This window comes from Macrotis lagotis, chromosome 8 (assembly GCF_037893015.1).
Source record: "Macrotis lagotis isolate mMagLag1 chromosome 8, bilby.v1.9.chrom.fasta, whole genome shotgun sequence".
NCBI lineage: Eukaryota > Metazoa > Chordata > Mammalia > Peramelemorphia > Peramelidae > Macrotis > Macrotis lagotis.
This window is the reverse complement of record NC_133665.1, coordinates 113,281,524-113,307,414: the sequence shown is the minus strand read 5'-3', so window position 1 is coordinate 113,307,414 and position 25,891 is coordinate 113,281,524. Positions and strand designations below refer to the sequence as shown.

At 34.2% G+C, this 25,891-nt stretch overlaps 1 protein-coding gene across 2 annotated transcripts in view; it reads right to left on the bottom strand.

Moving 5' to 3' along the window:
- The window catches only part of ADCY1 (adenylate cyclase 1), a 370,465-nt gene that overhangs the window by 100,496 nt on the left and 244,078 nt on the right, over nucleotides 1-25,891 (bottom strand). For both annotated transcript variants that reach the window (XR_012470935.1, XM_074198240.1), the window contains exons 6-7: nucleotides 17,023-17,181; nucleotides 11,009-11,150 (exon numbers count right to left, since the gene is read on the bottom strand). Coding sequence is in view for 1 of the 2 variants with exons in the window: in XM_074198240.1 (XP_074054341.1) it covers nucleotides 11,009-11,150; nucleotides 17,023-17,181 (301 nt within the window). In the remaining variant the exon portion in view is untranslated. The remainder of the gene's footprint in view (nucleotides 1-11,008; nucleotides 11,151-17,022; nucleotides 17,182-25,891) is intronic.

The window sequence follows — 25,891 nt, the reverse complement described above, 5'->3', positions numbered from 1 at the left end:
AACAAGAGATTAAGAAAAAAGTTAAAATAAGTGTTAATGATCACATTGATAAAATGTAGATAACTAATACTTTAATCTGTTCATGAATATAAAGACATGTTCTTGTCAGAAACTTTATTATTAGAAGAAAAAAACATATAAGCAATATGCATACATTCCTTCTCAGATAAGGAAGGAGGATACCAGACAAACATTTCATTAAATGCTAGCAAAAAAATATTATCAAAAGTGGTGAAAAATATAAAATCCACATGTGAGAGTACTGGGTCAGAGGGTTTATATAAAAGGCAGAATGAAGCTCAAAGTGCTCTCAAATAGATAGGGAATAGAGAAGAGGAGACCAAATGACTGGCAAGAAGTGATACTTCTAGAAATGACTAAGAAGGGACATTTCCTTCCCTTGGTAGCTTCTGGAAATAGACCTCTAAGTAACAATGGGGAAAATAGGTAAAGAAGTGATAATCCAGCTATGTGTCCTTAAATGAATTACCATCCTCCACTCCTCAAATTCCTTTGTACCTGATAGTTAGTTTCTGTAAATACCTTAAAAAGGAAAAAATAATCAGATGTATAGAGAAATCTATACCATTCTAGATAAAGAGATAAGAAAACTAAATCATAAATGTGAATTAAGGTATCACAATGAAAAGTACTCATATACGTATTTCCAATTGTAATTCAAACGTTTTATTTCATATGTCTCTAACTTATTTATCATGAATGATATACAGTATGCTATTGTTTTTTATGTCCCATATAAGTCTTATTCTCATATCAGACTAGACTTTCTATGAAGATGAGGAGCTATCATATGCAAATCCAAACACTATATCACTGTGTGAATGGTACATTCTTCAAAAATGTTTGTTGAATTGAGTTGAAACTACTTGAAATGAAAAAGCCAATAACATAGCTCAATAATGAAATTGTCTTTTATTCAGATAGATTAGAAAGAATGAATAAGGTGTAAAAAAAAAGCAGATACAAGAAACAGTGACCAGGAACACAGGAGGTATTATTTACATCTTTCCTAGGGTCAGTCATAAGACTAGTATTTGTTTTTTTACTTATTGTTGGTGTTGGTTATTTAAAATTATTTATTGATTGATTGATTTAGTCAGTAGTTTCTTTATTCATTTATTTTTACTTGCTTTGTATCCTATATGCTTTGTAGAGTTCATGGAAGGCTAAAAGTAAACATTAATAAATGTTTCTTTACCATCATCTAGAGTACAAGGGTGGTATGAAGAGAGAACAGAAAAAAGAATATAGATGGATTTACAGGTGTAATGAGGAAACAGCCAATGAAAACTTTGTCCTTAAAGCATGAATGATATCCCCAACAAAATGTTAATTTAATATATGGACACTTGATGAACCTATTTCAGCCATGAATGACTGAGGAAATGGGGCTGTGTTGACAAAGAATTTTTCAATTGACTTCAGAGCCCAACTGTATTGAATGTTTACACATAATATTTGAGCAAATCATGTCTTTCTTTGTTGGAAGCAAGCAAAGCAAGAACTAATGCAAGTTCCTGGATGGGGAAATCTCTCCCCTATCCAGCCATCATATGTCCACAATAAATGGTGCCTCTTTTTTTGTCCATTGTGGTTATTCTTTCCTGATCACAGGTGACTGGATAATCAGAATGAAAATAATTAAGTCACCACCTTGTGAGTTCTGAAAAGCTGGGAGAGACATTAGATAGCCAATGGAGCTGATAAGGGGAAGTCAATGGAGCTGATAGCAGTATTCATCAGTGGTTGCAGTAGATGAGTCTAATGAGGACCAAAATTTGCTTGATCCAGCTCACGCTGGAGTGGTCCATCAGCTCAAATGCTGCATTCTTGAAGAAACTGTCCCAGCTGGTCGATGGAGTGACTTCTCTGTGACTCAGGGAAAATAACTAGGTGGAAATCCTATGAAGGAAGAGAATGACTTCTATAGTCAAGATGTATTCCACTAACTATGTGTTCCCTACATGTATGGTTTATGAGGAATGGTATTAGAGCATTCCAACCTCTCAGAATCACCCTTAGAACTGTTAGGATACCCTTTGGCACTTCAACCACCCGAAGTGGTTGATAGGATGAACCCAGAAAGAATGCTATATGAGCAGTCACTTAGAGGTAGCATCACACAACGAACTGGCCTTGAAGGCAGGAAGACATGATTGATTGATGATTGATTGATTGATTGATTGATCAGCATTGATCTCTGCTCTATATGGGCTATGTGACCCTGGGTAAGTCACTTGGTCCTTCAGTGCTATAGGCAATTCTTTTAGATGAGAACATGCTGGTCTGAATTTGTAGAAGAAATTTCCTCACATGAGGATTATGCTCTGCCAATGAAATCACAAGTCAAACACCTCTATCCACCAGAGAGAAGGATTCCTAATACACATTTTTATTACACTGAAGTGTTCTTTCTAGGATATTTATTAATCAACCTATTGCTGCATTTTAATTATTATTCATATGCATTGTTTTTGTTAAGTCATTCCTCAACACAAGGTATCTTTACTATTAATAAATATAGAAATAAATAGTCTCATTTCCAAAGTGCTTAAAGCATTATAAAGAATATTCTTCTCAACCATTTTATTAGGAGAAAGTGTATTATTTTACCATTTTGAAGAAGAGGAAATGGAGACCTAGAGGGGTAAAGGGATTTGTGCTGGATCACAAAGGCCTGTAAGTGGCAGAATCAGGATTTGAAACCAAGTCTTTTAATTTCAAAAACCATAGCTATTCTTTATCTTGTTAAATTCACTATTCTCTCCTCCCCAAAGAAACAACTTGATTGACATATATAGGACTGATTTAGTAAATGATGACGGATGACATAAGATCCACAGCATGATGGAATAATAGTGATTCTTTTATTTACTGTGATGGTGGTCTTCCTAGTCAAGATCCTGGGAGTTTCCTGATGTCAGGATAGAAAATCTATCCAAGAAGAATCCTAATCTCACTACTGTTTCAAGTGAATCCATCAATGGGATTGTTATTTTTAAGTTATTTTCAGTCACATTCAATTCTTTGTGGCCATATACTATTGAGGGATCAAATGATGGAATCAGATATGGTTTAGTCTGTTTATCTCAGTTGTACCAGCTAAGTTTACTCTGGCTCCAGTCTGTAAATATACAATGGTGGCCCTGAGCAAGCTATCTAATAAAGCCTTTGAAAGGCTAATTGATCAGTAAATGAACAAATAGATACGGATCAGTGTGGTCCTATCACAATTATAGGTTCTTAGATTTGGAGGAGACTTTCAAGTTGCCCTGATTCAGAACTCAGCCTAGTATAAGAATCCCTTCTATGTCAGTCCTGGCCATCTAGTCTCTGTTTACATATCTCTAGGATCAGGGAGTCTGGAAGAACTTGGTTTCAGTTTTACTTTGAATGCTTGTAAAATGAGAATAATAATATCTGTGGTATCTCCTTTATGGGGTTGTGATGAGGCATGAGTATAAACAAAGCCTTTGTTTTGTAACTGTGAATTGCTATATACCTGTGAGTTTTTATTACTAAGGAGATGACCCTGACTCCTGTCTTGGCTGCCAGGCCAGCCTTTAAGAAAATGTCATGGTAGCTGTCACCTACTGAAATAGAGAGCAGCAGCTAGATAGCACAATAGATAATGTACCAGACCTGGAGTCAGGAAGACTAATCTTTCTGAGTTCAAATCTAGCCTCAGATACTTACTAGCTACAGGACCCTCTCAAGTCACTTAACCTTTTATGCCTTAATTTCCTCATCTGTAAAATGAGCTAGAAAAGGAGAAGGCAAACCATTTCAGTATCTTTGCCTTGAAAATCTCATTTTTGCAATATTGTAAATGAGAAACTCCCTCACCCAGAGACAGAATAGAATCTACAGTCTGCAATCAGCACTGGTATTTATAAATTTATGAATTTATAATTTATAAATTATAAATTAAGAGATGGATCAGATCATCTCTGAGGTTCCCATTGACTGAGACAATAAAATAGTAGGAACACAGGTTGGAGAGTTGGAAGATCTACTGACACCCCACCCCATACTGAATTTAGCAAAATTTGCAAACCAATACTTTGATTTTACTGATAAGGACACTGAGGCCCACAGAGGTTAAGTAACTTGTCCAAGCTTTCCCGCCATGCCATTTTCTTAATTAAAGCTCTCTTTCTCTGATCTCTTCCCCTTTCACACGAGTTGCCTTCTCCTTAGTATTACCTTCCACCCCCCCAATAAAAGAAGCCTACACACTAATTTGTAAGTCACTGCCTAGACCCACCATGTCATGAGACTTCTATTCCACCCCCACACCAGCAGCTTACCTTAGAGGGGTTTTTTCCCCTATTTTAAGATTCCAGCACTTAGCAGAGAGTTTAGAAATAAATGCTCAATCAATCATGGATATTTAGTACAGAGATGGGATATGACACCTATGACACCTATATGCAAACTCTAAGATTTATACTATTTTGCTCTTCCCTGTGATTATTTGGTGATATTACTTATTTTTAAAATGCATGTTTATCTTAGAAGCTTAAGATTTTCATTTAAATCAGAAAAGGTCTTCAAAAGTCATTCAGCTGAACTGTACCTGGTACCTGATAGGCCACAAGTCAGTAAGTGAAAAACTATGATTCTGCTCAATATTCTTGAATCAAGATCAATAATGTATGGAGTAGGGGTTGAAAATGAGGGTGGAGGTGGTGCTCGAGCTTAGAGGATCCGTCAATCAAATCATTCCGAGGACCATGTTCAAGAGAGTTCTTTTTGTTCTATCTTCTTCTCTGGAGATTTGGGTTACTCTTCAATGGATTGAATTAAGATGATTCTTAGTCAAAACCTGATATGTAGAACAACTGAGATATTACCCCAATTCCAAGACTCCTTTTGGGGACTAAAAGAATATAGGCTTGTTAGCTTAGACTCATTTGTTATGACTGCCAAATGAAATGGGACCCTACTAGAAAGCCCAGGTCATGGCTAATTCACCAAAGTAAAGTTTTCTCATTGGCTCCTGGAATTTGTATAAAACTCATTCAATTTGTAACATTCAGCCATGAGTGATGTTTTCAATTTAACTAGGCTCTAATTCCCTGAAACTATATTGAATGGAACAATTTAGAACACATACTAAGAGACTAAGTATCTCATTACAACACAAATCAAAGAAATTACCCTTTGATAGAGAAAAGTTTTAAATTATTATGTAAAATGTTTTATATGCAATATTAATTTGGGGAATCATTAACAAAACATACATACATACAAACATCATGCATATACATTCATACTCATGTTGGAAGTTGGAAGTATACAGAAATACACACATATATATATATAAATATATCTATATGAGTATATAAGCAAACATACATATTCCTAAGAATTATTACAGACAAAATATACTCTATATGACTTGGAACCTTGGTTTGGAGAAATGTTTGTTAAAGATGAAAATATAATCTAACTTTATGGTAATTTTTATTGAGTGCTAAAAATAAAAACTTGTACCTCTACAGAATATTCTTTATTAAGTGACACAGTGGATAAAGTGCTAGTCTTGGAGTCTTCTGAGTTCTAATCTTGCCTCAGACACTTACTCCCTATATAACCTCAGGTAAGTCACAGCCTCTATTTACCTCAGTTTCCTCATCTGTAATGTTAGAATAATAATAGTACCTATCTTACAGTTTTTCTAAGGATTGAATAACATATTTCTAAAAGGACTTGGTCAATTTTAAAGTACAATATTAATGCTAGGTATTATTAAATCTGATTGGTTTTACAAATGTAATCATCATATAATGCTTTAATTGGGTCCTCAAAGGGGGGTGGCTAGGTGGTGCAGTGGATAGAGCACCAGCCCTGGAGTCAGGAGTAGCTGAGTTCAGATCTGGTCTCAGGCACTTAATAATTACCTAGCTGTGTAGCCTTGGACAAGCCACTTAACCCCATTGCCTTGCAAAAACCTAAAAAAAAATTGGGTCCTCAAAGAAACAGCTACAAGCCTTTACCACCAGTTCCATAATATTGAACTATTAGTTCATTGATAAGGAATAGACTTTCTGATGGATAAAAATGCAAAATAAAAGTAAACTATATTTATGATTGCATTAAAATATATATATATATAATTACATATGTATATATTTAAATATTCTATGTATATTTGAGGATTTAAGTCTCAGATTATTTGTTTTCTTGTTCTCAAGTGATAATCTATCAATACTTATAAAAATCATACCAAATCATTCTTTCTCTTGATCCCTTTTTAATTTTATACTGACTTTGAAGTCTCCTTTTTTTCAAATAATTATTTTTTTTCCTCACAGGATATAAGGACTACTCCTGTGAGGAAAAAAATGAAATATATATGTGTGCATGTGTGTCTGCATATGTATTATGTATGTATACACATAATTATTCTGTAATTTTTCAGCCATGTGTGACTCTCGATGATTTCTCTGCTGTTTTCTTGGCAAAGGTGCTGAAGTTCTTTGATATTTCTTTCTCTAGATCATTTTATACATGAGGAAACTGAGGCAAACAGGTCTAGTGACTTGTTGGGATCATATAGCTAGCAAGAGCTCGAAGCCAGATTTGAACTCAGGAAAAGGAATCTCTGACTCCAACCCTAGCACTCCGTCCACTGGGTCATGCATCTTTCCTATATGTAAATACTTGATATGGTTTTAACAGATTTTGCCCATACTACTATTTATGTCTGTCATAGATAGCACATAGCTTTATATCATAAATAGCTTGTAACTCCATCAGAAATGCAATCATTTGGAAGCCCCTACTATTCAATGAAAAATGTCCACTGATAACCTAATGTTTTATATTATCATACATAAATATATAGCTGATATAGCTATAAAATATTTTGGAAAATAAGTTCAATGGTATGTTTCCTTCTCACCATAGAATAAACACTATTTGATTTCTGATTATCATTTAATATTTAGGAGCCATCATGTTTTCACTTCAATTTTTTTAGGAATAGCTTCATTGTTGGAGCATCTCATGATGACTGCAAAGTCATTGGCATTGGAATGAACTGTTGTTATTCATTTTCTTGGTCTTCATATGCAGAGATAAAAAAAAGTATAATGTCCCTTTTCAATAGAGAAATTGTTCACGAGATGTTTCCTTAATATCCTTTATAATGGCAAGTTGAAAAACCATTTTTGTTTCTGCCACTTTTAAGAACACACTATCACAACACTGTTTTGGTAACCAGTTACCTTATTTCTAAGAGCTGTTTCTAAATGAAGCTTAGGTTAAGTTAAAAGGCAATAGAATGAACAGTTCAGTATTCTTTATTACCTCTTGGCTCAACTATAAAATCCTCTGTTTAACTTTTAAAATCCTTTATAATCTGCCACCTTCCTACCTTTCCAATCTTCTTATACCTTCCTTCATTTCACTCCTTTCTTTGTAGTTCCTTCATACTTTACAATTCAGTGACACTGGCCCCTTTTCTGTTCCTCATAAATGGCACTATCTCCCAACTCCAGGCAATTTCACTGACTATTCTTGCTTCGAATGTTCGCCCTCAACTCCATCTCCTGGCTTTTCTGGCTTCCTTCAAGCCTTAGCTAAAGTCCCATCTTCCACAAGGACCTTTCCCTGATTCCCTTTAAGGCTAATGCTTCAGCCCCCCACCTCTCCAAGAGTCTTTCTAATTTATCCTGTAAATATCCTGTTTGTACATAGTCCTTTGCATACTAGCTCCTCCATTTGACTACAAAATTCCTTGAAGGCAGGGACAGCTTTTCTTTCTAGAGTTTAGCACAGTGCCTTTCTAGGGTATAGCTCATAATAGGTACTTAATAACTGTTCATTGATTTGACTTGGATGAAATATATATCTAGGTCCTTTGGGAATCTAAATTGTTTTGATTAGAGTCCAAATTAAAACTGTCTTAAATTAAATCCCATGACAATGAGGGTTACATTATAGCAATTGAGCTTCTAAGAGATGGTTATTAGAAAATTCTGTGTGGGAATCATTTGTTTTCTATTCTCCTCAAAATTAGAGAGGGAATTTATTGTCCTCATTTTTGAGGAAGACTGAATATTAAATGATGTCATATTCCCTTCCCCCCAGTCTTTTGCTTTAAAAAAGTGGAACAATTCCACATCAACAAAATGAGAAAACTTGAAAGTTTGGTTTTAGAATGGTACAATGAATTTAATTCAGTATTTTTTGGAAAGAGTTCTTCAAATGCCTGGAAATAATGTTTGCTCTTACAGATAATTAAACCATGCTGGGAAAATTGTCTCAGTGACTTTATAGAAGGAAAAATAAAATTAATATACAATCTCTTATCTTTGGGGTATATATATGGAAGATGGCTATTTCAAAGGAGTTTCACTTCCATAAGGTGTAGGATTGGAACAGTGATTTTACTGGTATAGAGAACTTCCAGGTAAGGAAATCCCCCCCCCCCCCCCCCCCCGCTACTGCATGTCAGCACCTTCTCTAGGATTTACAGTCTTAGTTGCCAAGAACATTCAGAGGTAACTTGTTTAGGATCCCAGAGTCAGTATATTTCAAATGTGGGACTTGAACAAAGGGCTTCTAGGCCAGACTTTTTTCATATACTACCCCACTTCACTTCTCCAGAATGAGGAAATACATAGATAGCAAACATAGAGCATGTGTTCACATAAAGCATTTGAAACCATCATGTTAATGATTTAAGTAAAAAAACAAAAATCCTGAAAATATTTTGACATCTAACTTCAGAATAATTGGTAGGTGGTTCATTTGAATATGTTCTAACGTTCCATTTTGAGACCCAAAAATGCTCTGCAGAGAATTAGTCTTTTTCTAGATCTCTTTAAGGAAAGAGAGAGAGAGAGAGACAGAGAGAGAGAGAGAGACAGAGACAGAGACGTGTGTGTGTGTGTGTGTGTGTGTGTGTGTGTGTGTGTGTGTGTGTATGGAATTTAAAAAAGATTTGGTAATTCTTCCTATTTTAGGATAAACATAAAAGATATGTAAAAGATAAAATAGCATTCTCATATAATCATATTTTAGTGATAGAGAGTTGAGAAGAAAACAAGGTGAGTCATGCACCTCCATAAGTCTCCGCTCCTTATTAAAATGACACTTTTGGAAGCTGTTTATTTACCAAAATGAGATGTTTAGCTGTTTTATCTATTATATTAAGCAGATTCCTCTTCACTCAGTGGTATGAATAGTTTCCAAAAGTGTCCAACAGCTGAGACAAGAGAAGAATTTGTTCTACATTAAGCAATAACAGATGACATCTTGATTTAGCTAGATAAATTCCCCAGATTTTTATGACTCTTTCTCCCTTTACCCATGACAATCAACTGAAGTAACCTTTAGCAATGAATTCTGCTCTTTACTGTCTGTGTAAACTTGGGGATATTGTTATCCCTCTCTCGTCTCCATTTCCACATCTGTAAGCATTCCAACTCTCAATGAGTTATGAGTTGGTTGCTGCCATAGAAATAGCACATCAATAAATATTTGTCAAATGAAGTCAAAGATAATCTTCTATATTGACTGTAAGTCATGGTTTCAAACCTCCACAATTTTTTAAATCTATCTAGGATAAAACATTGCTCTGATTGATGTACAATACAATTATATTGTTGGAAATGTCCGTGTTAAGTTGCAAAGTGATATATTGACTGGCGTATGTCTAATTCATGAGAGCACAATTCATGAAGAAATTTTCTATCAGCCAGAGAGATTCTTCAGGGGATGGAAACCAGATTGAAAAAACCCTTAGATTTGTAGGGCAGGAATGTTTACCATTTCCACAAATGAACCATTGGCACAAGCATGGGATGCTAGCATTTGCATTTCATAGTCTCATAACAAGTTAATCAATAAATCTGACTATTGGACTAGTTTCAAAATACAAATAGATAAATTCCCATCTAGCTTCCATTAACTTTTCCTAAAAAACAGAAGGATGTTGACTTGAGTACCTTTGCAAAAGTACCATCTGAAAAAGGCTGCAGATGCATTTACCTATTGCTATTTGGTAGAGCAACCACGTCCTTCAGGCAAATACTACATGAGAGAAGTTCATCTCATAAGAGAGTAAACATTTGTCTTTGGGAACTTGTTACTAACTTGTCATTCACTATAAAGTCTGAATAGAAAAGTTTCATTTTATTTGGTAGGTGTGATGTTACATCATCTAAATCTACCGAATATATTGTTAATGAATGCTGACTTGTATTGCACTGTAGCCCAAGATTTAAAATGCATCTCTCAAAGCCTTCCATTAAACTGGAAAAGACCTAAAGCCAAAACTCCAATAATAACAATATATTTCTCTAGCACTTTAGGGTTTACGAGCCACGATCAAGCTAGTATTACTTTCACTATTTTATAGATGAGGTTTATTGAGGTTAAGTGAGTTGATTGAGATTAAAGAGCAAGTTGGTGGTGGTCCTAATTACTTAATTCTGTACTTAGACATACATTGGACTTCATTTTTATTGGAAGAAAAAAATAGCTGTTAGAGTATTTTTTTACTTCTAGTGGTAAAATATATAAAATATATTTTAAATTTTAATAATGTTTACTATTAATAAAATATATAAATAAATATTATTTTAAAATAAATAAAACATATTTAATAATATGTTAACAATATTTTAATGTATATAATTTTATATTTGATGATTATAATTTCTGCTTTAGATATAAGAAAACTAAGACTTGGAGGGTTTAAATGACTTGCTCATTGTAACCCAGATAATTAAGTATGACTTCAAGTCCACTCTGCCAAGTTGTAAACCTTAGAATACATGTTCAATTTGTACCAGGTGTGATGATTTCACATACATAAAAAAAGAAATCCCAAGAGTTGAACTCTGGGGATATTATCAATCCCTTTTTTCATGCATATACACTAAGGCTTTCTGTTCAGAGGGTATAAGGAGAAAAAAGCTTTAACCAGGTAGTTCAAATTACAGAAAAGAAGAAGCAAGAATTTGCCTACCTTTCTCCGATGGGATGGTACAATAAAAAAGGTTTCGATGTTATGTTTTTTCAAGAAACTGTTTCTCTCATATCCAAAACCTGGTTCTACTTCGTAGTCCCCATTTAGACACTCTAAGGTTGTCTTTGTGATATGAACTTTCCTATAAAAAAAGAAGGCAGATATTCTGAAAGAAAGAAATGACAAGAGCTCCTGGCTATTTCCCAACTCAATTCTTGCTACTCTGAATGATCCATTAGAAGTACTGTTATCAGGACTAGTCAAAACATTTACCCTACATAAAGTATAAGAAGGTTCATAAGAACTGATTTCATAGAACAACCACAGAAACCAATATGGTTAGTGTTTATCTTTCCATATATACATAGGTGAGTCATCTTAAAAGAAAAAGGAGAAGGGATAGGTAAAGCAGAAAGCAATTAATTATAATAGAGAAGAGAGGGAGAAATAAAAAGAAGATATAAGGAACAAAAGAAAGTGAATTTTGCAGACTTATTAATGGAAAAACTGGGCATGACCCCAAGGAAAATATTTGAGAAGATACTCTTTGCAGAGTTGGCGGGTATGCAGGTAGACAACAATTCATAGCTTTTAATCTAAATTTTGATGTTTTGATAAATTTTTCTGATATATTTTTTCCTTTACTTCCTCTTTTTTATTTAAAAGAAATTCTTATTTACAAAGGATAACTTTCAGAGAATAGGAAAAAGAGGGATGTTGGGAGAAATTTAGACAATATCAAAACAAAAGTTATATTTAAAATTCATTTGGAAGCAATATGAGAGAATAGAGAAATAAAAAGTGGAATAAAAGGGAAATCATAAGAAAATGGTAAAAGAGGATAAAAAAAGGAACAAAGCAGAACCATTTTATCACATTGGCTAGGAAAATACCATTAAAGTCTTTCAACTGGAATACAGTTACTTCAGAATGATAAAAGTCTTCCTTTTCCCCCTCATAATCCCTTGAATATTCTGACACCTGACATAAATCCTTTATAAAGCATGTTGGAAAGATAGATCTAAGGTCAAAAACAATTTTTCCCCTTAGAAAAATGTATTAAGATCAGTAGGATAAAGTGCTGAACTTGGAGTTAGGAAAATGAGTTCAAATAAAGTTTCAGATATTTAATAGTTGTATGACCTTAAGCAAGTTATTTAATTTCAGCCTCAGTTTCCTCATCTGGAAAATGGGAATATTAACAGCAACTGCTTCCCAGGGTGATTGTCAAAATAAAATGAAATAATACTTTTAAATTGCTTTACATATTTGAAAGCACTATATAAAGACATTATTATTAGTTACCATTATTGATGATACCAAACCTTTTAAGACAGTAATTTTTATCCTGGTTCATTAGTGCTGACTCCATTGAAAAGGAGATATTTAAGATATCTTATGAAAGAAGAGCCCCTTTGTTTACTACAGAAGGGAGAGGAGTGATATGGTTATTTAACTATTATTGAATATTAACCCAGGTTATATTTTAACAAATATTTTTTCTTCCTCAAGATTCCTATAAATTTTCTGAAAATCATCATGGAGCAGAAAATCATGTTGGAGGGGGACAGGCTATGTCAGTTTGAATAACTCTCTCATTTGAAATTAGAATGACTTTCTAATGTTAAATTAAATTAAATTGTTTCTGGAAGACAAATTGAAAATCAGAGAGAATTAGTATTAATATTTTTTCTTTGACAAACCAGATATTTTAATGTTCAACTCATTATTGTATCCAATTTTATATACTTTGGGGAAATGTTTCAAAGAGTAAATTATAATCTTTGTTTTCATATTCCCTTTAGAAGGAAGAAGGACAGGGGCAACTAGGTGGCACAGTGGATAGAACACCAGCCCTGGAGTCAGGAGGACCTGAGTTCAAATCCCGCCTCAGACACTTACTAATTGCCTAGCTGTGTGACCTTCACTTAACCCCATTGCCAGAAAGAAAGGAAGGAAGGAAGGAAGGAAGGAAGGAAGGAAGGAAGGAAGGAAGGAAGGAAGGAAGGAAGGAAGGAAGGAAGGAAGGAAGGAAGGAAAAAAAGAAGGAAAGAAGGAAAGAAGGAAGAAGGACGGACTTTCATCCTGTTAGGTTGGGATTAGCTAAAAATTTCATGCCCAAAAAAAAGAGCTACAATCAATTTAGAGACTCATCCCTGTACTGAGGAATGGAAGGAACTAGAAGGCAGCCCTGAATGTGTTGTTATTTCCTCAGCCTGAAGTGTAAACTATTGCAACTCTTATCACCTAAGCTATTACTAAGTGGTTCCTTTGGCACTAGGGAACAACTTGACTAAGAGAAACCTTTCTCTCCAGCCCACTAATCCTCAGGTCCTTGGATAGAGAAATCTTATAATCAGCTCTGCCAAATCATTTGGTAGTTCTCAGTCTTCTTAATCTGAGACTCTTTTGTTTGGGACAAGGGGAGGGTAAGGGAGAGGGCCCTAAAATACAGCAAGAATGAAAGAAGATGAAAAGGGACTGTAGTGAGAGAAAGGGATAGAGAAAAGCGAAAGGACAGAAAGGCAACAAAAGGGAAACAAATGGGAGAGGAAAAGGAAACAGGCCAGAGGAAAGAAAAGGAAAAAGAGTAAAATAGAAGGAATGTAACATAAGTACCCAAGGAAAAAGGAAATGGAGAGAAAGGGGAAAAGAGAGAATAAGAAAGAAATGCAAAGAGAGAGGGAAGATAAGGGGGAAAGGAATTATGCCCCAGTAGCTGGGTGGCACAGTGGATTTAACACTGGAATTGGAATGCAGAAGATTTGTATAATGAATTCAAATCTGTCCTCAGACACTTACTGGCTATGTGACCCTGGGTAAGTCACTTAACCTTTTTTGCCTTAGCTCCTTATCTGTAAAATGAGCTGGAGGAGCAAATGGCAAACCATTCCAGTATCTTTGCCAAGAAAACCCCAAATAGGGTCACAGAATCAGTCATGATCTAAACAAATGAAAAACACCCCCAAAACTTGTTGAAAAATTCAATGGATTAGGAAATCAGAAGGTCTGTGTTCAAATCTCCACTTGCCACTTACTGTTATCTTGGACAATTCATTTACTATAAATTTAGGGGGTTAGGATTATATCTCAATCATTTTCCCATTTGATCCTACTGTTTTATAGATTTGTTTTATAGTCAGAAAATCAGGGAGAAGAAGGAAAAGAACCAGCCTCAGAGACAGGTTGGGTTAACACAAACAATACACACACACACACACACACACACACACACACACACACACACACACACATACACACACACACCTTCCCTATGAGGGAAGAAGGATTTGTGTTAGAAGGAACTAGGGATTGGTAAAAGCACCTGTGCTGCACAGAACTGGTCTATGAGAAGACAAAGAGGTGATCAAAGTTCAATTGAGGAGAGAGAGATATGGCTATTTAAAAATGGAAATCTTTTGTTAACTATACCTTCTAGTGCCTAAGGAAATCCTTGCTACTAAATGCTGTAATCAGCAGTCTGGGAAATGCTCATTTACATGATAAATATTGCCCAATGAATGAAATATAGGCATCACATAGATTCTAGGGAAAATATATTTTCCAGTTTCAAACCTTGATATTACATACACATACATACAAACACATTCCATAAATCAAAATTCCAGATTTAATCCCAATGTGCCATTGAAAAACACATACAACTCCCTTTATTTCCAAGGACCTCATGAGAGCACGCCTTATCAATCTAATAAATACTGGATGACCATTTATTGACTACTGTTGTTCAGTTTATGATAGATATGGAAAAGGATGAAGAGAACAGGAAAGAGTAGAATCAATTACTACTATATGTATTTACAAATATTATTTCTGTTGATCCTCACAATCCTGGAATACAGATGTTTTTACAGTTGAGGAAAATTGAGGCAGACAACCTGGGTAACACAACTAGTAAGTGTATAAAGCTAGAGGTCCAGGGCACTATAAATTGTCCCAAATCTGGGTTAGGAGAAGGAAAGAAAGATCAGTGAGAGAATAAAACATGAAAGGCTTGGAAGAACATATCCTTGAAGAAGGAGTTTATAGAATTTATGACCCTTTTAGGGAAAAAAATTCAGGGCTGCCTTCTAGCTCCTTCCATTCCTCAGTACAGGGATGAGTCTCTAAATTGATTGCAGCTTTTTATTGCCAAGAAATTTTTAGCTAATCCCAACCTAACAGGATAAAAGTCCATCCTTCCTTCTTTCCTTCCTTCTTTTTTTCCTTCCTTCCTTCCTTCCTTCCTTCCTTCCTTCCTTCCTTCCTTCCTTCCTTTCTGACAATGGAGTTAAATTAGGCATCATCATCTCTCCTGTCAAGGGTCACCATAATGATAGTTTCTAGGAAATATATAGTACAGTTCCAAAACTCAATGAACTAATAGTCCCAAGGATATCTGGTCTAACTTCACTTCCTTCAGACCCCAAAACATAGGTCAAAGGCAGAATTTCACCTGCCATATGTTGTTTTCTTTTCATAGATAAAGTGAGATTAAACACTTAACTTGTCCTAAGAAATAAATCAAGAACAGAACAATAATTTCCTGATCCCTGTGTCTTGGCTTTAACCAGACAAAGGCATAAATATTTTCAGGTTGTTTATCCTAAAAAGTTCAACATGGATTACAGTCAAGATAAGGTCCCCTATTCAATTCAAAATGAAAATCATAACCTTCTGCATCTCAGCACATCATTACTTTCCCCCCCTCATCCTCATGAGACATGAGAACTTGTATAAGGTCTTGTGAAAAGTCAATGGCAAAGCTTCTGAGAGAACCTGAGATTTCTTCCTCCCATTCAATCATGAGATTGAACTAATAAGGACACGGGAGCACATTCAATATTAGGCATTAATATATTCATCATTCAGAATGTTTGATTAAGGAGGTTTGATGCATGAAGCTGTTGCTGATGCCATTTCCCCCAATTCCTATTGTAACTAAACCAAAAACTGCCCCCCCCCAGTTTATCTCTAATTTCAATCTTACTCTTAAATGATGATTAATCAGATGTTTGGACATTAAGATTTATAGTAATTTGACCATGAACTGAAAGAGTTAATGCATTTTCTAAAGTGAGCAATTTGCTCTTAAGACTTTTTATTAATATTAGAGATAGAATTACACACAGTGTCAGAGAGCATCACAACAGAGAGTGCTCACTCTATGATAAGGGCATATGCATTAGGATATATACATGTATTATCCAACACAGATCACAGGACAGTTGGAATAACAAGATGGAACACATGGTGATTGCATTCCTAATCATATTCATGTGTATATATTATGTGTGTGTTTATATGTGTGCCTCTTGAAGATTTAAAACATTGAGTTTCTCATTGTCAGAAGGATTTTATTTATTGGTGGGGGTGGAGTGGAGGAGAAAGGGGAGAAGGAATTCCAAATCAGTAATTTCATACAATTGCCATTCTTCTTCATTCTTAGGAACTTGCCTCAGATATGAAGAACTAAAGTGATCTGCCCAAGATCATAAAGCAAGTATGGGTCAGAGACTGGACTTTGTGATTCCAACACCAGTGCTTTATCTACTACACTAAGCTTTCTTTTTAATCAAAAGACAAATTAATCTTTAATAAAGGAAAAACATTAAAATAAGATGTATAAAACATTATTTTGTTTTTTCTATACCTTAACACAATTCATACCACCTAGTAATTACTTAATCAGTACTTATTGATTAACTTTATATGAACAAGTTCTAAAGTTATAACTTTAGAAAGTCCTTGGGAATTATACCCATAATTAATTTCTAAAATCAATTTTTATATATATATACATATATAAATGTATATGGATATACACATTCATATTCAATTCTGTGCATTTTACTGAGTAATTCCCCCACACACATTTAAAAATTTAACTTTATATAATTTCTTTTTTTTTGTAATATTTCCTTTAAGCTCTATACTTATAAATGAAAAATCCATCAAGGAGCCCAATTAACAATCCCGAAATATTGTATTCGTTATAGTTTTCTGAGACTTACCCTGGTAATCCTCCAGTCTCCATTACATTTGCTAAGGTCACGTCATTTGACCAGACATCATATTGCCACTTTCGAAGTCCTAGCACCCCACACAGGACACGGCCTGTATGCAGGCCCACTCTCATGTTGAGGTCAACTTCAGTGGCTTCTGCAACAGACCTGAAATAGAAAATAGGAGACTTTAGTTCCTTAGAGGTCACTTCAGCTTTTAACTTTTTATGGAGTAGTGAGTTATATCTTATGTTTTCTAAAGAGATCACTTCATGGTTGTAAAAATTTCATTTGAGAGAGCTCGCCCCTGAATCAGATTTCCCTCAAGGATTTTTAAAGTCATGAGATTATATCTCTCAAAGAAATCTTCAAAATTCACTCTTATAAAATCTAGTCTGTGTTAACAGATTATACTGTTTTCCCTTTATTACATACTCTTAAGATTTATTAGTTACTTCCTCCCAAAAATCTCATATCTACTTCAGAAACCAATTCCTTTGGATTACCTCTTCCTCCAATTTTCAAAAAAACTCAATTATTATCAAGACTAGTTAAAAATTTTTGAATTCTTTCATATTATCAAAAAACTTGCACAAGCAAGATACCTGGCAATTTAAAGCTCCCATAAGTATTATTTCATGTTTTTATGATGCATTATATATTTCATAAACTAGTCATCTATTTTTTCCCTTTCTGGATAAAGGGGTTTATTCTCATAATTTTATTGCTTCTGTCTGTCCCTTCATGGATTATTTAATTCATGTTCTCCAACTCTACTTCTTCTCTTGTCCCTAAATGTCCTTGTATCCATGTATCCTTTTTGTTTTTTTTCTTTTAGACAACACAATTCCACTGCCCTTTTTGCTTCCCCAGGGAATCCAACAGTTCTGACTCTATTAGAAGAGACCAACATATCTATATACAGCTACACAATTTTTAATCAGTCCTTCTTCCCTTTCTTCTCTATACTATATTCTCTCATTCTATCAAAAGATCCTGTTAATCTTTTCTCCTTGATAGTTTACCAGAATAGGCATGCATTCTTCTGCCCAGTTATCTTCTCCATTTGAAATATCATTTTGCATTTTGTTTGTAGAAGGCTGTTATATGACACAAGCAGAAAAACAAAGGTAATACTCTTTCTGAAAAATTCCTCTTGCTTTCTATACTTCATGGCAACATCAAGGTTCTCAATTCTTGTTCTTGTGGCTAATTCTCATGGAAAACTACCTAAATGCCACACTCTTTAGTTACTCTAAGGGCTTTTTTTTTTAGGTTTTTGCAAGGCAAATGGGGTTAAGTGGCTTGCCCAAGGCCACACAGCTAGGTAATTATTAAGTGTCTGAGACCGGATTTGAACCCAGGTACTCCTGACTCCAAGGCCGATGCTTTATCCACTACGCCACCTAGCCGCCCTTTCTTTTTTTTTTTCCCTAAGGGTTTTCTTAGCAAGTTAAGAAAAAAATTTCAGTGGGTTTTTGCCTTGGAGAGAATACTAGCATGCCCAGTTAATACTGGGCACAATTGGGAAATTTCTTGTCAAAATCCTAATGCAAAAAAAAAAAACATGCTTGGTTATCTATGGAAAGGAGAAATTCAATTAAATTTAGCTGCCTCTTACCTCTTTCTAGCTCTTTCCATTAGACTTCTAATTACTTCCTGTTCTTCCATCCATCTGCATATATATGTGGGTCCTTTACATGTATACATATATGAAGTGATGTGTGCATATATGCAAATGTAAACCTGTTTGTATATCTATGGTCATCCTTCAACATTTGCATATTTCACATTTCTAATTTTGATTATTAGCAAATACTGAATATTATCTATTAAATTAAGATCATTTGCTACCATATGTGCACATATGTATGTAAACATATGTAAATTTATTATAAATATAATATAAACATATTATAAATAGTGTATTTTGTTAAAAGTTTCAATATGAGTTAAAGAACTATAGGTTATGCATCTCTCTTTGCAAATATCTCCTCTTTGACTTTGAATCGGCCAGACTCAGTCAAGTGATTTTCTCCTACAGTAATCTTTGTATATTGGACTTGTTATAGGAAGAATTCTGAGAAGCAGTTGCCACAGCTAGAGCACCAGCTATTCTAGCATTGCATAGTGTACAAGATACCAATCTCATGGAGAAACTGCATTATGGATTCAGTTGTGCTGTGTGTCAAATTAGTATGATAAGAATTTCTAAAAATAAAAGTTTGGGGAGGGACTGGCAGTTATTGATGGATTTTCGTATCTGTGGGAATCCTGAATATCAAAGTAAACTGTACATGTATAAACATATAAATATATATATATATATATATATATGTATATGTATACACACACACACACACACACACACACACACACACACACACACACACATATATATGCTAGCCCTCTCTACTCATCTGTGTTGGATCTCCTATTAGAATGTAGATTTTTTTTTGTGAGTAAGGACTAACTTAATTTTCTATTTGTATCCCTGAAGCTTACTTATCACAGTGCTTTGCATATACTAAGTGGCAATTAAAAGCTTCATTCATTCATACCAACACACCTTGTGCTATCTTATCTCCACTATTCTTACTGACCCTGTTCTCTATTCCTGGGACTTGTTTCCTTCTCATCTTCATTGGCTGAAATTTACTTACATTTAAAGTCCTATTAAAATGGCACTACCAGTTTCATGAAGCGCATTTGTATCCCTGTGTCCAATATTCAGCAGGTCAAAGAATTTCTCTTCATATCTTATAGGGTACCTTGTTTTACAATTTTCTAATGCACTTACTTTGTTGCTAACAAATTATATCTTATTGCTTTCCTAAATAGTAGACTCATGCCTAACCTAAGCTTTGCATCTTCCTTTTTAGCAGTAAGAGAGCTTTAAGTATTACTGGGAGTTAATGGATGTATGTTTAATAAATAAATGTGACCACATATTAAACTATAGCCAAAGTCTGGATTACTTTTAATTGAATACTATTTGTTTCCAGTTTATCTTAAATATAATTTTTAAAAGTATAGACACTATAAAGAAAGTAATGAGTTAAATAATAATGAGTTATATCATAAGAAAGAAAAATCAACAAAACACCTTATTCCTGAAATTATATTTTTTCAATGAATTCACACATACATTCCTATTCTTAGAGCACACATAAATTCAGTGTTTTGTAAGAGCTACTCTAGAGATAACTGTCACAATTCTTCCTCTATTTTACTTCATATTTTTAGTCAGAGCTATGGAATAATTAGGAGAAATTATTATTTAAGAAATTTGTATAGGAACCTTGAAATACTTGACCTATAAGTAGAAAATTACAATTTAACAGACTAATTATAGATCCTGTACCCACCCCCCTTCCAATCTTTGAACTTCACAGACAATTACTTCAAATCAGTCCTTCAGTCCAATCCCTGGGTGTCTTGATTACCATCATCCTGGCTTCCATGAAGTAATTTTATCAACTAGCTGATACAGTTAGCACCTTGGATTCCCAAAATAAAGATAGTTTTTGAGTGAGACATCCTTTAAAAAGAACATCTGGGACCTCCAAATGTGATGAATAAGAAGGCAAACAAGTAAGCATTTGCCTTGGCTTCAAAGCCATAAGGCTTTCTGCTGTGGCAGCTGCCACAAATTGATGAGAAAAAAGAACATAGTGGAGACAGATTGAATTACTTGAATACCCAAAGATCTGAGCTCCAGGCATTCACTTATATTGACAGGAATGACTTTAGCAGAGAGAGAGGCTTGTTTTAAAATCAGTCCACTATAGGTCTAAACTTCTAACTCCTAACAGAAGATAGACATAAGATTAAACTTTTAAAAAAAATGTACTCAATAGCAAATCACTATTTGTGAAGAAAGTATCATGCTTTATGAGTGTGGTGACCAATCATAATTTGATGATAAACAGCCCATACATTGTGGCACACAATTTTTATTTTTTCCAGGAATTTACTCTACCCCTGGGTCATTTCATATTTGGAGTAGTCTATTCATATCTGGATGCCACCCTTAAAAGTCAGATAATGTTAAAATGGAAAGTTTTCAGAGAAGGAAATCCAGATTGGTGAAGGATCTCAAGACCATATCCTGGGATTACTGTTTGAAGGAACATGAAGGAAAAACTTCTAGGAGAAAAACATAGAACAAAAATTTCCAAGAAAGCTGTGTGAAAACACTTGAAATGCTCTGATGTAGATGAGGGATTACTTATCCCCAGAACATAGAACTAGGGAGAATGAGTGGAAAGTTGCAAAGAGATAAACTGAGTATGGGCTACCTGGAGAATAAACAGAAACCCTCAAAAAACTCTGAATGACCTCTAGTTGAGTAACCTTAAATGATTCCTCTTCAGGTACAGGTTGAAGTAAGAGCAGTATTGAGAGAATCAGAAAACAAAAGCTATTGAAATGTTGGGAAAATTTCCCTATCCAGGCTGACCAATATAGAATCAGACTGCATCAAAAAAAGGATGACTTTTCCTTGACTGGAAGACCAGTTGGAGACCAGATGGAGATATTTATCAGGTCTCGGTTAGTAATAAATAATTTCTGAGGCCCCTTCTACTTTGGACAATCAATAAGTAGGTATTTCTTTAAAAATAATCATAAATTTAAATTTAATTGGTTTAAATGTATTTTTTAAAAAATCTACATTGTGTTAAAAAAAAGTCAATAAATCAGGACTTTGGAGAAGCATATCACTGCATGATATGTTTTTGACTGGGGCTGACTCTTTGGCATGTGAAAAAAGAGGTATTAGACTCATTAGGAGCCATGAGGTTTACAGTTTTGAAGCAGAGGTTCTTAATCTGGGGTTTGTGAATTTAATCTTTTAAAAGAGAACTATGTCAGTATAATTGGTTTTCTCAGTAATCCTATGTGATTTGCTTAGTAATCCTACATATTTATGCATTTAAAACATTATTCTTAGAAGAACACTTCAGACTGTCAGATCCATGATACCAAAAAAAAGTTAATAACTCTTGTTTTAGAGAGAGAGTAACAATTTTCATTTCCCTTGGTCCCTTCTGAGACCTGGCCTTTGCTGGTTGGGATTATGTGAACTGGTGGCAAGTTTGAACTGGTTTGGAGGAAGAGAGGGAAATAGTATAATGGAAGGAGAAAGAGAGTTGTGGCAGGAGTCATGGTTAAGGTGATTGGGATTATGGTCCAAAGGTAGGGCCTGGCAGCAGTTTGCCTAGCTTCTACTTTTAGATGAGAATTTATACTTCATTTTATTGAAAGAAAGAAGCCCATTCCTCAGTTAGAACTTGAGGAAGCTCTACAAAGCTTTCTCTCCATCCCCTTAACCAGGTGCCATCAAGCACACTTTTCTGATATATTTCTTTCCTACATATTATAATATTTCTCTATGTTGATTTTGGATTTTTTCCACATAAAATATTATATCATGAAGTTGGTATATTGTCTTTGTGTACTTTCGTATCCTATTTAACAATGTTATCTAACAGACTAAAAATTTTCTTTTTCAGTTCAATGCCTAGCTGCCACAGAGGGAATGATAAGCTGTTTTAAAAATATATGTGTGTATCTATATATCTATCTATCTATCTATCTATCTATATATATATATATATATATATATATATAAATGATGATACAAACTTCCCATGTGTAGAACTTTAGTATAAAATGTGGAGTAGGAAGATGGATCATTGAGGAGACTACTATATAAGGTTTAGTGTTAGAATGGGAAAGAATGCTATATTTGGAGCCAGAGAATGAGTTCAAATACAGCTACCTCTTTAGATTAGTAACTTAGCTTCAATGGGCTTCAATTTCTTAATTTATAAAATGAAACTGTGTCAGTAATATGTCCACAAGAGTCCTTTCTAGCTCTAAATGTATGGTCCCAATCATCTATGCAGACCTAATGGAATAGAAAATTGAATCAATTAGATAAATAAATGTTATATTCTGCTCTTGAGGAAAGATATCTCAATCTTGGTAATTTAGAATATTGTGAAAGTTCAAACTCACTAGAAAATTATGAAATCTTATAATTATGGGAATTATGAACTCCCCATCTTTCTTTGTTCTTTACTAATAAATTTTAATGTTAATTCCTTCCAGTCTATGAATCTTATGAAAACTATCCCCCTTGTCAGCTTAATGAATGGCTTAAATTCATCAAAAAATAGTTGGTAATACACTGGACCTGGATTCAGGAATGCCCAAATTAGAATCTGACCTCAGACATTTGTTAGCTGTAACCTTGGCTGAGGTACTTTAACTTCTATTTGTTTCAGTTTCCTGAACTGTAAAATAGAAATAATATTAACACCTACCTTCCAGGTTGTGGGAATCAAATGAGATAAAAAAGTGTAAAGTCCTTAGCATAGAGCCTGGTACATAAATGTTAGCTATTTTTACTATCATTATTACTATTATTAAAAGAATTCCTATGTGAGTCCTTAGGCGAACTGACAGATAGCTGTCTTCACTACAGTTATAAATCACTGCAGCTTTGGCTGGCATGCAAGAATCCCAATCTATTCCACAGGACTGCAGCAACAACCCACCCAGACTCAGATATTTGATTCAATTTTCTTATTCTTTGTGCTTTTTTTGTCATAAACACACATTCCAAAAAAATTAAGATGATATGTATTTCAAAATAATTGCTACTTCAAAAGCTATTTCTTCAAATTTCATTTTTTTTCAACATATACAACATGCATGTCTCTACCTTCCTGTCTCTTAAGCTTGGTAGTCTTAAAACATATACTATGTGAGAGAGAGAAAGTCAGTTAATGTCATCCTCATTTCTTCATTTACAAAATCTGAACAGTAATACTTTCATTATTTATCTCAGTGTTTTGTTTGGAAAATACTTTGCAAACTTTAAAGATATGTGAACTATTATAAAAATAATTTTAATCTTTTAGTAAAGTAACATTCTTTTAAAAAAGCAAAGCTGAATCTGAAATGACACACTATTTTGAATATTGTTGTCTCTCTTATAGCACTTCTGATGAAGTGACCCATACTCATGCTTGATGTTTAGCAAAAAGATTAATTAATTAAGCAGTGCTATAAGCTTCATTCTGCATTTGTTGGACAGATAATTTAACAAAATTTGCTACTGTCAAAATATGATTAGTCCTATAATAGGATCAGTACAGTAAGAAAATTCTTTATGTGCTTAAAAAAACCCACTCTCACTCACTGTATAGTAATTAGCAATTAGTAGGTAGCAAGTACACTATGAGTCAATGGAATAAAATGGTAACCCAAAAGTGACTGGGATCTGAGGTAAAATAAGAATCAGGATCCGGAGAGAGAAGGTTAAAGATTTACTGTATTCATTCTGCTCCGATTTTTCCTTTTGCACACTGTTCATATGAAATCCAAAGTAGTCTAAATTCTCCTACTTTACTTGGACCTTATTCATTCTGGAAGAATTTTTTTTTCCTACCCTACTTATCTTTCTTTTACATATGGCAAGCTTAGTGCTATTTTCCCACAAGTCAGTCTTCAATGAAACTAGGTTTGTATGAGAATATCCCTGTGTTTTAAGGTTAGAAAAAGAGAAATGCTAAATATTTCTATGAATGTATTCCCAAGAAATGAGCATCTGAATCCTCTGACAGAAGATCATTTCCTTCTGGTTAAATATTAAAAATGCATTTGAATCAAACACTCAAATGTGTAGTCAACACAGGCCCATGATTCACAAGAATTTACCACAATTTTTCTCTCCACTTTAACATTTGCTTCATTCAATTTCTCTTTCAAAGCAATGATAGGAAATTCAACATACCTTTCAGAGAATCTGCATAATATTTGAAAGCATCAGAATTGGCGTTATGTTTCAGAAATCTGAACTCTCATGAAAGCGTTGTTAATGAGCCATTAGCTTACAATTGAAGGCTGAAAATGTTGATCAAATACTGACATATGGGAAGACAGCAAAGAGCATTTCCTTTCTTTTCCGTAGTGTGCTGGATAATGTGTGAACCATGAACATGTTTTTTATGAATTGCTTTAATATGTTTGTATGTATATGAATTTCAATACTCCCTTCTATGGGAGGGGAGGAGAAAGAGGGCAGGGAGCTAGGGATGTGGGAGGATATGGATTCATGGCTTCTTTTGTGTTTGTTACCACTGACTATTTAAAACCACTTTAAAACATAAAAGTGATAGACAAGTTGTTAATCTCCACATTCACATATATCTTGTAAATGCATATGGTGATCTATAAATGTTTCTGTATATATGGCTATGCACAAACAGCATGATTTGTTTAAAATATCTTGTATTGAATGCTTCTTAAATATGTCAAATTTAAGACCATATCCTAATTCAAAATGGAGAATGAGAAATACAATTTAGCATATGGACAAATCAAGGAATTTGTTTTTGCTTGACTCTGCAAAGTTTTTACAAAAATTTTTTTCTTTTTGATTTAGAAGGTGGGGGAGTGACTTCTTATTTAGTTGAAAAATAAAATTTTAAAAAGACTATGCCAGAATGCAAATTCTCAAAATTTCATGGAGAATTAAATAATTAATATGAACATTTGTTAAATGTCATTTTGTTAAATGGATTTGAGCATGACCTCACCTGCGACTTCTCAGAGTCACTACCAACAGGAGTAGGCTTCTAGATTCAGGACAGGGCTTTAAACAGAATACATTTTGTTCCAAATCCAAAGGACTTGGCCAAACTCGGCCCAGGAGCACAATGAACTACATTATAATTAAATCAGTCAGTTTAATAGGTGGTTCTGCGTCCAATCAGCTCCCCACAAAGTCTCCTCTTTTGCCATAAATTCAGTATAAAAATTCTGTTCTTGGAATCTCTGAAAGTGGCAGCTTTGGCAAATGAGT